Raw genomic sequence first — 18,889 nt, forward strand, 5'->3', positions numbered from 1 at the left:
CTCCTCCATGGACAAAACATTGATTTTTATTTTTAGAAAATTGGGAATTAATGAAACCTTTGAAGGTCTATCAAGAGGTGGCCAGCCAGGGGGGGGGCTGGGGTTGTGGCTCAGTGGTAGCGCGCTCTCCTACCATGCATGGGTCACTGGGTTCGATCCTTAGCACTACATAAAAATAAAATAAAGATACGGTGTCCACCTAAAACTAAAAAATAAATATTAAAAAAAAAGAGGTGGCCAGCCCTTGTTATGGCCCTACTATAACCCAGAACCCAGGGGCTGGGCAGAAAATCAGCCTCTGATCAGACAGAGGCATCTTTAATTGGGGCAACACAAAACCAGAGGTCAGAGAAGCCTCCGGACACCAGCCCTGGACCCTTACAAATGCCTGCTTTTGCACAGAGTAGGGTTGTCACGTTACTTCTCAGGCTGCAAGCTTCGTGACCTTTATGTACCAATTCAGTTGCCTTGAAAAGTAACATTAATGTGATTTTATCTGCAAATAAACAAACAAAAATAAAATAAAATGGGAAAGGAAGCAGAGTGAAATTTGACTGACCTGGAAACAGCCCAAGACTCATGTTGATTAGGGTAAATGGTGGCCTTGTTCTGCTGTCATCTGTAAGGTTTTTTGTTATTGTTATTTACAACCTCAAAGAAAGCCATACACTCTGCCACCTGCCATGCTGCCTTCCCCACCATCCCAACCAACCACCCCCACACCCACACACCCACCTTTATGCTACTGAGCCAGGTAAAGACTCTGTCAGTAAGGGAAGGGGACAGTTTGCTCCCCTCAAAATTTCCAAGAGCCTGATATGAAGGTACAAGATCTGCAGGATTCTTCACAAAACTCTAACACTTGTGACAATAAGGATTGGAAATGAGGAATTTAAAAGATGTACAGGGTAGGCATCCCAAAGAGAAGAACCACTTTTGTGTTCTAACACTGAATTCCGAGAAGCCTCACTTCTTTTTATCAATATGGTGGAAGGCAAACATGTTTGAAAAGGAAGAGCTAAGAACTGGTGAGACTACTGGCAGCTGACTAGTAACACTTCCCACAGAGCATCCCATTAGAGTTAATAACAGGACTGGGAGCTTACTCCTCTTTCTTAAGTATTTCTGGATCCCTGCTTATTTTTCCTATCTAATGCCAAATTCAAAATTGCCATTTTTATTCCTTCAGTTTTCATGATTTCAGTGATCATTTTACATAGTTGCTGCTTCCTTCTGGAGTTAACAGACAGTCGTTCTTTATAACTGAGGTCACTACTACGACAAGAGAGTCACTTCCATCAAATAGCCCGTACACAGGTACACTTCAAGACTGCCTTAGAGGTCCTTTTGGCCAGGCAAGGCCTCAAATGCCTGCCCCACCCCGACCACTCCAACTCCCATGTAAGTGCTCCCCACCAACTTTGGTGTGAAGGTTAGGGCTTTGCTTTGCACTACTTGCACTTCCCTCCCAAGGCAGCCAGCCTCATGGTGGCCCATGACATTAGCCTGAGTCCTATGGTTGACATATAAAGATAAGCTAACTGTTCCTCACTTAGAAATGTGTTGTTGGCAAATATCACATCAGGGAAAGAAACCAAAAAGTGCAGAACTAAAGAGGTCACAAGACCTTGGTGTGGAGATGCCACTATAAGCCAATTCCAAAAGAATAGGTCAGTGGGGAGGAAAGGACAGAGCACCTACATCAGAAGCTGATGTACTCTAAGACAAAGACTGTGAACCCCTAAGATGATGTCAAATGTGAGCTCAATTGCCAGTGCTTTTAGAGTGCCAGTTCCAGTCCCATCCTTTCCATCACCACCTTACCTAAGCTGATTTGGGTACCCATAACCCCACAAACCACTCTAAAATGAGCCAAAAGAAAAAAACAGGTTTGTTTTTGTTTTTCTATTTTTCCAAATACCTTCAAGGTAAGAAAAGTAAAAGTAGATACCATCACATGGCTTGGCCAGAAGATAGCTGTCAATTTATGGGATCTGATAAAAGACAGCAGTTTAAAAGCGGTTAAAAGGAGGAAAGGATCATTTTTCTTCAATGTGTTTTCAAATACTGATCATCATTGCTGCATTATAACAATGATCCACAGAAGAATATGGTATCTGAGTCCTGGGGTTTCTGTTGAAGACAAAAGATTGTTACTATACAGAAGTAAGGTTCACTGGAAAAAAAGATTACTATAGGGAAGCAAAAGCAAAAAAGGTAGTAATCTGAGAGAAATCATTATCCAGACTATATTTGGACCTATCCTGAGGGAATTTTATGAGAGTCCTTACAAGAATTGAATTCCTTCGGTAGCAAGGACAGCCAGAGCTGCCATCGGGACTTTCTCAATCCTGCATGCCCTAAGAAGTAGGCCTGGAGGCCCATGCAGGGGGCTTTAAAGCACTGACCTGGATTTCAACCAGGTATCTGTTTAAAAATAAAAAGTGTGTGGATATAAATACCTGCTGAATGTTTAATAAGAAGGAAGCAATATAATAGTGAAATCTGAAAATCAAACTAAATTCATAAATATACCACACAAAATCTGGAGGGAGCCACTGAATTTCATTATCACTAAGTCCAAGCTTTTGTAATTTGACAGAACCACCACCAGCCTAATTAGAAATAAATTAAGATAACAGAAGATGCCAGAACAGGTCTGCTCACTGCAGTTAGAACACACTAAGGCACTGAGCCAGAGCCAAGAGAAACCAACCCTCCCCAAGGGCAGACTTTCCCACCTGCAGCAGTACCCAGACATTCACCACCAACCCTCAAGGTCATGTTCAGCACAGTGAACAAGTTAGGTCAAATGACTTCCCAGCCAAAGCTTTACTCCAAGAGTCATATTGAACATACCTTGAAAAATCTGGCAGCTTAATATTATATTATGAAAAAATTTGAGGGTAAATGCTTATAACTATTAAAAATGCACAAATTTCCACAAATAACAAACATATGCATAGCTTTCTCATAACTACCAGGAAAAGCATCTCCATAACATTTATCCACCAATGTAGGCAGATAAATGTATATTAATGTATATTAAAATGTATATATAAATGTATTTTTAAAATGCCTTCAACATCTGAAGAGACAAATGGACAATCCAAATCTAAGCAGAATCTTTTCCTTACCATTTCGGGACACATCAAGTTCCACCAGCTGCATGAAGTTTGCTATTTCTGGAGGGAGCCGCTGAATTTCATTATCACTAAGTCCAAGCTTTCGTAATTTGACTAGCTGGAAAAATTGCTGAAAGACAAAATAGTTTTACATACATTTTATATGTATTTGCAGAAGAAGCTTTTTGGCAAATAGGAAATGTAACACAATGTGTCTTTTAAAACTAAGACTGTATCACTGTCAATTTCCTGATTTGGGTAGCGTACTATAGTCATGTAAAGATATTGTCATTGGCATAGATGGCAGGAAGGACCTCTCAGTAGTATTTTAACAACTCCCAATTAATCTATAACTATTTAAAAATAAAAAGATTTTAAGAATCAATGAGCAACTTAATGAGATTAACAGTCATCCCTTTTAAACTGTTTTATAGCTATGTCTTCTATATATGAAAATTGATGTTAAATCTGTAATGTTAAAAAATGCAGAAATAAGACTAAAATACATTTTAAAGTGCTTTTAAAGAAATGACTGCACACAACAAACTATAATAAATATTCCACAAATACATATAGGAGAGAAATACTTTTGATCAAAATCTAAAGTGTCTGCACTTCCATCAACCAGGACAGAATGAGCATGTGCCGTTTTTCTTCTACAACCTTTTTAAATGAACTAAAATGATACTACAGCCATTTATATAGAGACAGACATAAATATAAAACCATGTAATAATCCCATGAAGACAACTGAAAATGAGAGAGGACAAGAAGCAACAACATGCAACCAAATTCTTGAAGCTTTAAAACAGATGGGTGAATGGTAACTAACAAAAGAACTAAAATGAAGCTGAAATTTAATCCTGTGAGGTAAGAAGCCAACAAGAAATCAGATCCAGGTACCTCTGAAGAACTGCCTGAAATTTTATATTAAAAACAGTTAAACCCTCATATTCTCTTCTCTACCCTGCAGAGCCAGTCAGGAAACTGGAAACTTCCTTCCTAGAAGAATTAACTCCAAGCACAGCTTAGCAAGGCAGAGGGCAAGGATAAAGTAACCCCACTAAAACCAGGGACCCAGTCACAGTCTGATCAGTGAGATCACACCTGCTCTTTTGCCCCCAGGGAGGCCCCAGTCTTGTGCACAGACCTACCCAAACCAGTGTCTTCCAGAGAAGCTCCAGGTCAGCCTCACCCATGTACACACGCACACACACATACCTCCTCACCCCCATCTCCAGCACTTGGAACTTAAATTTAGAGACAGCCTAGATTGTCTGGGCACTTGAGAAATGGCCACGATATGCAAGAAAGAGAGTGAGTACACATACACTCCTCAGACGAAGCAAACATGACACAGGGACAGAGGAAAACTTCATCAACCCAAAAATATAATCGCCATCCTCAGAAAAATCAGATGAAGCAGCAGGAATCCATGTGAAGCATGAATTAGACATAAGTTCTTAGAAATTAAAAAATACAGTAGCATCAACAAAAGAATTTAATAAGGGAGGTTAAAAAATAAAGTTAATAAAATCTCTCAGAAGGACAATAAGAAAGGGAAATGGGAGAAAAAAGACAGAAAAACCAAAGAATCAGTTCACCACATTTACATAACATGTCGTTCAAAGAGAAAACACAGAAACTGCAAAACATGCTTCTGATTCAAAAAGGTACACCACCCAGCTAGGAAAGAAAATGAATGAAAAAAGACACAACCAGGGAATACTGTAAAATACCAGAACTCCAAAAACAAGAAGATTCTAAAAGTTCCCAAAGAAAGCAGAAATAAAGGAAAAGGCCATTAAAAAAAAAAAAAAAAACTGGAAATCAGAATGGCACTGAACTCAACAGCAATGCTGAGTGAGGCACTGCCTTCAAAACCCCAAGAAATCATTATTCCCAGCCCCAAACTGCACACCCAGCCAAGCTGTCAATCAAGTGTGAAGACAAAATAATGGCCTTGCCAGACAGTCAGTCTCGAAAAAAAAATATCTTCCCTGCATTTTTCTCAGGGATTCATCAAAACATGAACCTACATTTAAAAGAAAGAGATAAGATCCAGGAATCAAAGAATCAACAAGACAGAGAAAGACAAAAGAAATGTCCAGGACCATACCATGAAGGGAATTTTAAGATGTCAAAGGAGCCACAAGCCCTGAGAGCAACCTGTGCACACTGGAGCAAAATGTACAGGGTCCTCAAGGGAGTTTCGGAAAACACACACACACACACACACACACACACACACACACACACATTTGAGGGGTTACTTTATGTGTTTGGAAGTATCAAAAGGAGTTTTACAACAATGTCAGAACACTTACTGAAAAACTAGAAACAGGAATAAGGAAAATAAAGCAAGCAAAAAGACATGGGGGTTACTAATCCCTGGAAAAATATGAAACATAAGAAGATATAATCATTTTATTTTATACACATACACAATATGATTTGGTTACAAATACTACTTAACACAGTGATAATATTAACCATATCAATATTGATAAAACCAAGTTGTGCCAATTCTGAAAAGATGGAAAAGAACTGTAAGAGCTAAAGCCTCATCTTCCAGAAAAGGAAATCAATAGATAACTTTTAAGTGAGAAAAAAAAAAATCACACATTACCAAAATGAAGCCATATATTTTCACAAATAGGCAAGAGCTGAGTATTCTCAAAAACCACCAACAGTCAGGAGTGAGAAAACAGAAGCCTCTTGCTGCTGTTCTTCACTGTAGCACTACATAGCTTATTGGATTTTTCTAACTATTTGCATATATTACTTTGCTAAAAATAGAAATTGGATTTACAAAGGGAAAAAGTCTCTACCAGATTACAGGATACTCTAAATGTTAATTCTGAATTACATTTAGTAGGCTTCTTCTCCTTTTTATTGGTAAAAGGCATTGATATTTACATAAACATATAAGAGGGTACTACTGCCTTCTGGAAAGCAACTGGCAATATCTGTTGTAGTAATATAACTGAAAAAAATACAGCCCACATATTAATTATCTGCAAAAATGAAAAAGTACAAAACACATTTCAAATGAGGGAAATGATTAGCATGTTGTTAAATAATTCAATTAATAAAAACGACTATTATAAAGATCACGGAATTTGAAAAAGATTTACAATACAAACAAAACTAAAAAAGACCTCAAAATTTCAGATATGCTATGTATATAAGAAAACACAGGCAAAACACTTGTCTAATACAAGTAAAAAATATACTACATAAATAATTTTCTAATTATTTTGTAAATAGATATTTTAAAATAAAATGGCCTATGAATCTGAGCAAATGACTGCTACCAATTAGCTATACATAATAATGAAGAAATTGCTAAATAAATAAATAAAGGCTGATCCTTTGTATTTCTCTAATCATATAGTTGAGATCTGATTTCTTAAGAGAAGGTATTGAAATGTCTTTATGCTAGCTGTAGTAAAGCATTAGCTAACACAAAAGCCATTCAAAAGAGTCACATATTTGAATAATTGAGCTTATGCCAGTTGTTCAATGAGTCTGACAGTTTCATAATACATCAATGTGTTTACTCAAGCATGAAAAGCTCACTTTGTTTTCCAGCAAAGGCGTTATACCAAAAGTACAAAAAACATCAACAATTCCATACATTCAGGGACCATTCAGAAATAACACAAGAAATCAAGTCAATAAGGTACTTAGATCTGCAGTGAACAGGACGTTAGCTTTATGTCTGTGGAAATGAAAGTCCACAAATCCCCACAGCTGTTACGAGTCATAACAGCAAACAAATTTAAGGTTTTGCTCTGCATGTCAAAGCATCCTCAACTAGAGCCTGCCATGGCTACCACCTCACAGTCAACTTGGGAAAGCGCACCAGATGTTAAAACAACACTATCTGACTTGATCCCCAAATGAAATCAGTTACTCCTCAATTCTTACTTCATTATCCTGATGTGATCTTGATATGGTGTTCAAATACTTTAAATTACCTACTTCTAAAATCGATACGATGCCACTAAATTATGTCAAAACCTCAAATTTTCAATTTCCTCAGATAGTGGGAGAAAAAAACTCAGTAAGCCAAAAACCTTTCTGCCTTGCTTTTGAGATCAGCCAGGGCACACGAAGAACAATTCACGTAGCCATCCTGCCAGGGCGCCTCAGCACAGAGCGGTCATGTGATAGAACACACAGGCCCCATTCTTCAGCTCCACCGTGTTGATTATAGCCTGCTGACCCACTTAGAGCACGTTCTGTGCAATTATATGCAAGGAAACCCACATCGCCTTGGGTTGTTACTCTATGCCAGCCTTCTTGGGGCCACCATTATTTTTAATTGATACAGATTCTTTAATTTGGCTAAACAAAATGCTTCTTTTTCCTAATCTCTGTTTCTGACAAGATTCGTTTTCCTTCTCTTTTTGGTAGTAGCAGTAGCTCCCTTCTACTTTTTAGAAAGAGAAAAAAAAAAATCTCAGTTCCAAAAGAGTGGTGTCCTTTTTTTATTACTCTCTGGCCAAAATCTCCCGCATGTATGTTTTCCGGAATACATGTATAAGAAAGTGCTTGCCAGAATTATTCACAATTGCCCCAAACTGCAAATAATCCAAACAGCTGACAACAGTAGATCTGATACAGTATATTCTTAGAATGAAAATCTACACAGCAATGAAAATGAAAGCTGCTAGTCATAATGTGGACCTATTTCAGAGACAGTTCCCAGCAAAGACGCCAGATACAAAAGAATTATTACTATATTATTCCATTATATAATGTTGAAAAGTACCTAATCCATCTTGTTTATAGATGCACAGAGGGTGTAAAAAACTACAGAGAAAAGCTAAGAAGTAATTACTATTAAATCGGGTTAGTGTCTACCTCTGGATGTAAGGGAGTTGACTCTGATAAGGAGAAGCATGCTGTGGGCTTTTGGAGACCTGGCAATATTCAGTTTCTTAACCTGAGTGGTAGTTACAAATGCTCACTTTATAATTTGCCATAACCCAACTACATACATTTAAGCACTTTTCTATACACATGACTTTATTTCCCAATAAGGAAAAACTTTTACTGCTTTAAACTACTTACTATTAGGAAGGAAATTACCAACTAGCACTGAGGCAGCTTATTGGATTTTTCAAACTGTTTGCAAATTACTTTGCACTACTTTCAAACTATTTGCATATATTACTTATTACCATTATCATTACTTATTACTTATTATCATTTAATTCAACAGAGTGAATGATAATGAAAAGCAATGGCATTGCATCTAGAGAAGGACATGGAGGAGTAAAGTGACCATTATAACCAAACTGTAACACCAGTAATAACAATGATATAACAGTTAGCCTTTACTGCAGGATTCTTTATGCATGGCTAAGAACTTTGCAAATTGCATTCTTTAATCACCTCAAAGGTTGCAAAAATGCTACTAACTACATATAACGGCCTTTGCTGCAAAATGAGCCATCCAAACTTTCTGGCTCAACTTTTAAAAAATTGTTCTCACTAATCCTCACTGCCTCACTCATGTCTGGCAGTTGACACTACCTTTCAGCTGAAACAAACCTTTTCAACTGAAAAGTCTCTGTCCTCCTTTAAGTTGGAGGGGCCTCCTCACATGAGGTTCTCAGAGCAGTATTCAAAAAGGGTAAAGATAAAGGTTGCAAACACTGTTTGGGCCTACACCTTGACATCTGCATAATAGCACTTCTGCCACTTTCTAATGGTCAAGTCACAAAGTCAGCCCAAAATCAGGGGCAGAGAAATAAGTCTCTGCTAGTAGATGGAAGGAACTGTGGAAAGATACATTAAAAAGAGGTATGAGGTTAAAAAAAAAAATGGTAGATTAACTATTGTACCACAGAACAAAGTAGAAATCTCAGCTATTCCACTGAAGAACACATTTAAAAACTAGTTAAATTATGCTACAAAAGTCCATGGTTGATCACAGAGTGATCACTTCTCTAAAAATATAAAAGATAAAATACTGAATAAAATTTAGCTAAGATAATTTTTTATACATGAGAATGATATACACAATGAGAAAGCCCAAGAAATACCAACAGAATACTAAAAGATCCAGTTTGACTAAAGCAGAGACTTCAAATAACTATAACTCATATCCAGAATTTGAGTCAAAAAGAGTTTTAGCAAACACTAAAAAATAAAAACCATTAATTAAATAAGTATTAATAATACTTTTCTCCTTTGTGTTTTGGTGAAGAGCTGTAGGACAGGAATGACCCTGGGGGAAATCACTTGACTCCTCAGGTCTTCTGATTTCTTGTGTTAAAAAAATAAATGTCAAGTGATCAAAAGGTCCTTTTTATTCTACAAATTATAGGACTACATTTCAAAATACCTTCAATATATAACAAGAAAAATAAAAATCTTATCAGCACATAATTTAATATTAAGAATGGCATCGAAATGTATAAAATTACAGAAAGGCGATTAGCAGTTGCCTAGAAAATGGGAAATGATTGCTGATGAGTACGAAGTTTCTTTTGGGGTGGTGAAAATGTTCTAAAAAAGGCTGTGGAGAGGCTGAATAACTGTTACTATATTAAATACCATTAAATATGTGCTTCCCACAGGAAAATTGTATGGTTTGTGAATAATATCTCCATAAATACATCAAAAAATGCATAAAATTGATGAACAACAATGGAAAAGAAACCTATTTTTTAACAAAACACTAAGCTGGAGATATAGAGATATTTTTACTTAATTGAACTCCTATAATCACCAGTGAGATAAGGATGTATATCTCCAATTAACAGATAAAGAAACTGAGGTCCAGCAACATTTAGTGACTTTTTTGACACAGTACACTGATTGACTACATTCTTTTAAAAAAAAATTCAAAATATTACCATGTTAAGAGTATCACAAAGTATAAATTCTCAGGTAGCTACCTAGCTAACAAAAAAAATTGTGAAACTACTTCTAATTAGCCATATAAAATGAAGTCATCTAGGGAGAAAATCTTAAGCTAGGAAAGGAATAACTACTAAAATTATGCCAGTGCTGTGTTCTGTCTTGATTAATGAGTTGCAAAGGAAATAAAGAGCATGCTAATTAATTCTGCATGTGAGAGCACATAAGTGGCATTGCTGTCAATCAATTCAGGCAGAGTAAGTAGACATGAAAGAAATCTAGACAGATAAGCCAGTGAATCAAATTCTAAAGAAGCATGGGTGTGGAGACATAACAAATATCCAGATAAAAAGCCTTGGGCAAGAGTAAGGCTGAAAGAGACAGGGAAAGCAGAAGACAGAATCTGGTACAGGTTATAATATGAAATAGCAAAGGGGCATCTGAAGAAAAATGCCTTGGTCTAATTTTTGAAGGGAAAGGAGGAGGTATTACTGAGTATGTCCTGGATAAACTTGAAAGATAATACTTCCTATTCAACTAGGGATTAGGATATTTCAATAACACTGAACAAATTCCAGAAATACAAAATACAAAATAGAATGACAAATACTGAAAACTTTGATGGAAACCAAGAGAGCAGGGATAGTTACATTAGAGTTTAAGTCAAAAACTATAAAAAGAGATGAAAGGACATTATATAATGATGAAAAGGTAAGTTCATCAAGATTATATAACAACTGTTAAAAAAAAAAAAAAATATATATATATATATATACACATGCATGCAGTCATTATCAGAGCATCTAAGTATATAAAACAAACATTAAAGGATCTGAAGGGATAGATATAATGCAATATAATGATAGCAGGGGAGGTCAATACCCCACTTTCCACAATGAAAAGATCATCCAGACAGAAAATTAATATGGAAACATTGGACTTGAGCAATGCTTTAGACCAAGAACAGAATGTACATTGTCCTAGAATGCACATGGAATAATTCTCCAGGATAGATCACATGTTAAAGAGCAAACCAAGGCTCAGCAAATTTAAGAACTCCCAAATTATATCAAATATCTATTCTAACCATAATGGAATGAGACTAGAAGTCAGTAACAGAAGGAATTTTGGAAAATTCACAAATACATGGAAACTATCATCTTGCTGAACAACTAGGGGATCCATGAAGAAATGAAAAGGAACCTAAAAAAAACCTGAGACAAACAAAAATGGAAACACAACATACCACAATTTAAGGAAGCAGCAAAAGCAATTCTAAGAGGGAAATTCATAGCAATAAACATCTATGTAAAGGAAATAAACAAAAACTTCAAATAAATGCTTAATGTTATTATTCAAGGAAGTAAAAAAGGAAAAATGAACTAGGCCCAAAGTTAACAGAAAGAAGGAAATAATAAAGATCAAAGCAGAAATAAGTGAAATAGAGACTAGAAAAACAATAGAAAAGGTCAATGATACTAAGAGTTGGTTTTTCAAAAACAAAATGACAATCCTTTAGGTAAACTAAGGTTGATAAATGACTCCAAAGCAGAAATGAAAGAGACTTCACAACTGATACAACAAATACAAAGGATCATAAGAGACCACTATGAACAATTATACGCCAACAAACTAAATAATCTATTAGAAATGGATAAACTCCTAAACACGCGCAACCTAAAGACCAAGTCATGAGAAAACAAAAAAAAATCTGGATAGCCAATAATGAATAAAGAAACTGAACCAGAAAAAAAATAGTAATAATTTAAAAAGTCCCCCATCAAAGAAAAGTCCAGCACCTAAAGGTTTCATGGTTGAATTCTACAAACACTTTAAATAACTAATACCAATCCTTCTGAAACGCTTTCAAATAAATTAAAGAGGAAAGAATATTTATAAATTCTTTTTATAAGCAACCTTACCCTGATGCCAAAACCAGACAAGAGTATTACAAAAAAAAAGAAAGAAAGAAAATTACCCATCAATAGTCAATATCCTTGATGAATATATATGCAAAAATCCTTAATAAAAATGCCAGCAAACCAAATTCAACAATCCACTAAAAGAATCATCTACTATTATCAAATGGCATTGATCTCTGGGATACATGGATGAACATCAACATGTTTTCATGAAAAAAAATTTCAACAAATTAGGTATAAAAGGAACATACCTCAATGCAACAAAGACCATATTATCACAGACTCACAGACAACATACACAGTGGGGAAAAGGTAGAAGCTTTCCCTCAAAAGTCATGAAGATAAGCTACCCTCTCTGGCCACTTCTAGTCAACATAGTATTGGAAGCTTCTGCCAGAGCAACTAAGCAAGAGAAAAAAAAGAAAAGGCAGTCAAGGGCTGGGGTATATAGCTCAGTGATACAGCATTTTTGCCTGGCATGTTCAAGGGCCTGGGTTGGATCCCTAGCACTTCAGAGATTGGGGGAGTGGGGGCATGGAGCAGGCAGGAAAACAAAAACAAAAATAAAATAAAAGGTATCCAAATAAGAAAAGAAGTGAAACTGTCACTTTTTCCTAATGACATGCTCTTATAACAAACTCTACAGATTCCACCAAAAAAACCTGTTAGAACTAAGAAACAAATAACATAAAGTTACAGGATACAAATTCAATACATGAACAACAATATCATTTCTATAGACTAAAATGAACAATCTGAAAAAGACATCAGAAGTACAATCCCATTTACAATAGCTTAAAATAAATAACTAAAGACATGAAAGACCTGTACACTTAAAACAATAAAATGTTAATGAAAGAAATTGAAGATGATGAAAGTAAATGCAAAGAAATCCGAAGTTCATGGATTATAAGAATTCACATTATTAAAATGTTCACACTACCCAAAGTAACCTATGAATTCACTGTAATTCCTGTTAAAATTCTTTTTCACTTTCACAGAAACTTACCATAAAATGGAACCACAACAAAAAATTCAAGTAGCCAAGATAATCATAAGAATTAACACACAAAGCTGGAGAAATCACACTACCGGATTTCAATCGATATTACAAAATCTAGTAATTAAAATAGTATAGTACTTTCAAAAAAAGAAAAGAAAAAGACACATCAACCAATGGAACAAAGCAAGAGAGCCCAAAAATGAACCCACATGTGTACAGTCAATTGATTTTCACCAAAGGTGCCAGGAATATGCAATGGGAAAAATGGCAGGCTCTTCAATAAATGGAGCTGAGAAAAGTGGGTATCTACATGTAGAAGAATGAAAGACATCGGGCTCTTATCTCACATTAGACACAAAAATCAATGAAAAATTGATTAAGGACAAAATCTAAGAGCAGAAACTATAAAATTACTAGAAAAAAAAAAACAGGAGAAAAACTACACACCACAGTCTGGTAAATAATATTTTGGATTTGACCCTCAAAACACAAGCAACAAAATAAAAAAAAAAAACAGACAAATAAGATTATGTCAAACTAAAAAAGTTCTGCACAGCAAAGAATAGTATGCAGAGACAATGTACAGACTGGGAGAAAATATTTACAAGCCATGTATCCAATAAAGGGTTAATGCCCAAAATACATTGGAAGCTCAGCAACTCAACAGTTAAAAAAAAATAAAAAATAAAAAAATTTTAAAAATGGACAAGAGACCTGACCTGAACAGACTTTTCAAAAGAAGACATAAAAATGGCCAAGCAACATTAAAAAAAATGCAATATCCTAATCATTAGGAAAATGCCAATTAAAACCATGAGAGATCATCTCTTACCAGGCAGAACAACCACCATCAAAAGATGAAAGATAAGTTTTGATGGACATAGAGAGAAGGTAACCCTTGCACATAGTTGGTAGGAATGTAATTTAGTCCAGCCATTATGGAAAAGAGTATGGAGGTTCCTGAAAAACACTGAAAATAAAACTGCCACAGGATCCAGATCCACTACTGGGCATTTTTCTAAACAATTTAAAACCAGTTGATTGACTCGAAGTCTGCACACCATATTTACGGCAGCATTCTTAACAACAGCCAAGTTATGGAATCAACCAAAGTGCCTGTCAACAATTGAGGAGGTAAAGAAAATGGGGTTTATATACACAATGTCATACTATTCCACCTTATAAAAAAAAAAGGAAATTCTGTCATTTGTGGTAACATGAATGGAACTGGATACTTAGCTAAGTGAAATAAGCGAAGCACACAAAGACTGGATGTTCTCTCTATATGGGATCTAAAACAACTGAACTCATAGAAACAGTAGAACAGTGGGTGCTGAGATGGAGAGAATGAAGAGATGATGGTCAAAGGGTACAAAATCTCAGGGTGTGACACACACACACATGTCATATTGTGTAGTATATAGTGAATACAGTTAATAATAGAGTATTGTACATTTCAAAATTGCTAAGAGAATTTCAAATGTTCTCACCACAAAAAAATGTTAAGTATTAGAGGTGATGGATATGATAACTGGATTGATTTAATGATCCCACAAGGTATTCATAAATCATAAGATTACTTTGTATCCCATAAACTTATGCAATTAATTATAAACTGGCAGTTTACCATAAAAAAAGTTTGAAATACTGATTCATAAAATAGAAAATTTATATCTGTATACCATTGGAAAGGTAATAGATAATAAATATGAAATGAGATAAAAGGTTTAATTTCTCAATAAAACTAACCATTTGTTCTATAATCTGAAATTGGGAGACATTTTTCCTTGCCCATTTTTTCAGAGAATAAATGCTGCTGGGGAAACTGGATATTCACATGTAAATAAATGAAGAAGATCATAGGAAAAAAGCTTCTCTTGCTCTAGAACATAATTTTTAATAGGCTCATGTTTTCAGCAGCACAAGAAACCTTTTCTTTATGCAACAACAACAACAACCACAAAAAGACTGTCAACTCATTTCCTTACATGGCACTTCAGAGAGGTAAATTAGTTTCCCACTGAGTGCTAGCAAGTGTGTACTTCAGCATTGATAACAAAGATGCTCACATTTGTTTTGCTCAAAATAGTTCTCTAATTTTTTCTAAAGCCTGGCCTCCACCAATGTTTTCTATATTCTGGCCTCTCTCATTTGCAGTATATTTTAATACGTTCAAGGTGCTTTTGCACATTATCAAGTGTCACCATTAATGATCCTTAATAAAGATGTAAATGCCTCAAGGCTCCACACCTCCATAATTAAAATAGCCCAGAGGCAAATAAATCACTTTGCTGATCATGAAACCAAGAATGCTTTATTTACTGTACTATGATCAGAAAAGTGGACACGGTTGGTAGTGGTATTTGCAATCATTTGGAAAGAAGAAACTTTAATTAGACACAGTGACACATGCCTATAACTGAGGTAGGAGTAGTGTAAGGTAGAACAACTGCAAGTCAGAGGTCAGCCGGGCAATGTAGCAAGACCTTGTTTCATAATACAAACAAAATAAAAAGGCAGGGAATGTAGCTTCAGTGGTAGAGCACTTGCTCACTGAGACCCTGGATTCAATCCTCAGTATTGTGATTGGAGAGGAAGAGAGATTAGGACAGCATTACTTTACTGAGAACCTTGAATGAGGGGACCAGTTATTGATATTGGAAGACAAGGCTGATGGCACAGATGGAGAACTGACAGGAGCTGCACTGAGCAGGGCTGGCCAGCACAGTGAAAGGTGAACTATGATCAGGGACAAATAGATGTCCACCTCAAATACTAACAATAAAGGAATGAGTAAACACCAGATACCAAATGCAAACAATGAACTATTATAGGGCCATTAAAAATCATGTTCCTAAATAATATTTTGTAATGATAAATATATGTGTTCTAGGGTCAAGAGAAAAAAGAACACACAATTATACACAGCCCTAGTTTATTAAAAAAAAAAAAAGCAACAGGAATTTTACAAGTGTTACCTACTACTGAGAGAAAAAAAAAATTAATCCAAATGATTAAGGATCATTATACTTTTTGGTATTGATGTTTTGAATCACAGAAAACCAAAGACACTATTTATGTGTAAAAAATGATCATTGTCCCTTGACAATTTAGCCAAATATAATCAATTTTGTGCAAATAAAGGAGTTATTGCCGGGTGCAATAGTGCACACCTATAATCTCAGGGACTCAGGAGGCTGAGGCAGGAGGATTGCTAGTTCAAAGCCAACTTCAGCAACTTAGTGAGGACCTAAGCACCTTAGTGAGACTCTGTCTCAAGTAAAAAAATAAAAATAAAAAGGGCTGGGGATATGACTCAGTGATTAAACACCCCTGGGTTCAAAAGGAAGGAAGGAAGGAAGGAAGGAAGGAAGGAAGGAAGGAAGGAAGGAAGGAAGGAAGGAAGGAAGGGAGGGAGGGAGGGAGGGAGGGAGGGAAGGGAGGGAAGGAAGGAAGGAAGAAAGGAAGAAAGAAAGAAAGGAAGAAAGGAAGAAAGAAAGGAAGGAAGGAAGGAGTTACTTCAAAAAGAAGTGAAAGAGGAAGAAGAAATTGTGCTCCATTTGTGTACAATGTGTCAAAATACATTCTACTGTGATGTATGAGTAATTAGAACAGATTTTTTAATTGATTAAAAAAATGATAGCAGAATGCTTTACAATTCTTATTTCACATATATACTACAATTTTTCACATCTCTGTTTGTAATATAAAGTATGTTGACACCCAATTCGTGTCTTCATACATGTACTTTGGATAATGATGTCCATCACATTCCACCATCCTTGCTAATCCCCTGCCCCCTCCTTTCCCTCCCACCCCTCTGCCCTATCTAGAATTCATCTATTCCTCCCATGTTCCCCCTCTCTACCCCACTGTGAATCAGCCTCCTTGTATCAGAGAAAACATTTAGCATTTTGGGGGGGAGGGATTGGCTAATTTCACTTAGCATTATCTTCTCCAATGCCATCCATTTACCTGCCATGAGTTTATTCTCTTTTATTGCTGAGTAAAATTCCATTGTGTATAAATGCCACATTTTTTTAATCCACTCATCCACTGAAGAGCATCTATGTTGGCTCCACAGTTTAGCTATTGTGAATTGTGCTACTATAAACATTGATGTGGCTGTGTCCTTGTAGTATGCTGTTTTTAAGTACTTTGGCTATAGTCCGAGGAGAGGGATAGCTGGGTCAAATGGTGGTTCCATTCCCAGATTTCCAAGGAATCTTCATACTGCTTTCCATATTGGCTGCACCAATTTGCAGTCCCACCAGAAATGTATGGGTGTACCTTTTCCCCTACATCCTCGCCAACATTTATTGTTGTTTGTCTTCATAATAGCTCCCATTCTGACTGGAGTGAGATGATATCTTAGAGTAGTTTTGATTTGCATTTCTCTAATTGCTAGAGATGCTGAGCATTTTTTTCATATATTTGTTGATTGACTGTATGTCCTCTTCTGAGAAGTGTCTGTTCAGATCCTTGGCCCATTTGTTGATTGGGTTATTTGTTTTTTTGGTGCTTAGCTTTTTGAGTTCTTTATATACCCCAGAGATTAGTGCTCTATCTGATGTGTGAGGTGTAAAAAGAAGATGGAAAGATCTACCTTGCTCTTGGATAGGCATAATTAATATTATCAAAATGACCATACTACCAAAAGCACTATACAGATTTAATGCAATTCCAATAAAAATCCCAATGGCATTCCTCATAGAAATAGAAAAAGCAATCATAAAATTCATCTGGAAAAATAAGAGACCCAGAATAGCTAAAACAATCTTTGGCAGGAAGAGTGAAGCAGGTAGCATCACTATACCAGACCTTAAACTATACTACAGAGCAATAGTAACAAAAACAGCATGGTATTGGCACGAAAACAGACTGGTAGACCAATGGTACAGAATAGAGAACACAGAGATTAACCTATAAAATTACAATTATCTTATATTAGATAAAGGTGCCAAAAATATGCACTGGAGAAAAGATAGCCTCTTTAACAAATGCTGCTGGGAAAACTGGAAATCCATATGCAACAAAATAAAATTAAACCCCTATCTCTCACCATGCACAAAACTTAACTCAAAATGGATCCAGGACCAAGGAATTAAACCAGAGAGTCTGTGTCTAATAGAAGAAAAAGTAGGCCCTAATCTTCATCATGTGGCATTAGGCCCCAACTTCCTTAATAAGACTGCTATAGAGCAATAATTAAAACCAAGAATCAAAAAATGGGATGGAATCAAACTAAAAAGTTTCTTCTCAGCAAAAGAAACAATCTGTAATTAGAACAAATTTTTTAAAATTTGCTAATCATTAAAAAAAGTCAAACAAATATTCAACAAAGTTTACTGACATGGTCTTATATTTGGACATAGGATCTTCAATAAGATTGAATTTTTCACACATTGTACACATTTGCATGATTCAAATGAAATAAAACTTTTTTGAGTGGGGATTTTGTCATACATTCTGAACAATTTATCCAGACTAATGGCAATAATAAGCACTCTATGTATCATGTACCTATTTTCTGCAGAGTTTAGAATTAGAGAAGATGTTCAAACAATAGCTCTCAAATCCTAAGGACATCCAGGAGATGTGACACAAGCTACAAGGCAGTAGTAAAAATCATAACAAATGACATACAAGCTCTTATTAAAGGGTAATAAATGTCTCCAATAGCCATAACTACATCTGTTATTCTTCCTCGGGGGAAAAAAAATTAAGCCATTTGATGTTCAATCATGCCACACCAAGAGAATCAAAGATTTCTACCAGGCATCCAATGAGTGAATTCATAGAAACTGTAATAGGAAGATTCTCTCTGATTTTTTTCCCAGTAAATACAACAACCTTCAAGTGAGAACTCTGTCTTCTGAAGTGATAGGCTCAGCAAAGAAAAAAAAAATCATAAGATGAGTCCTTATCCTGCATGAATAGAATCCCTTAGGACCACCACC

At 35.8% G+C, this 18,889-nt stretch overlaps 1 protein-coding gene across 1 annotated transcript in view; it reads right to left on the reverse strand.

The window, feature by feature from the left end:
- Positions 1-18,889, reverse strand: part of Lrrc1 (leucine rich repeat containing 1) — a 124,130-nt gene that overhangs the window by 72,309 nt on the left and 32,932 nt on the right. Inside the window, exon 2 of the mRNA XM_026411234.2 lies at positions 3,138-3,255. Within this exon, the coding sequence (XP_026267019.2) occupies positions 3,138-3,255 (118 nt within the window). The remainder of the gene's footprint in view (positions 1-3,137; positions 3,256-18,889) is intronic.

This window comes from Urocitellus parryii, chromosome 8, assembly GCF_045843805.1.
Source record: "Urocitellus parryii isolate mUroPar1 chromosome 8, mUroPar1.hap1, whole genome shotgun sequence".
NCBI lineage: Eukaryota > Metazoa > Chordata > Mammalia > Rodentia > Sciuridae > Urocitellus > Urocitellus parryii.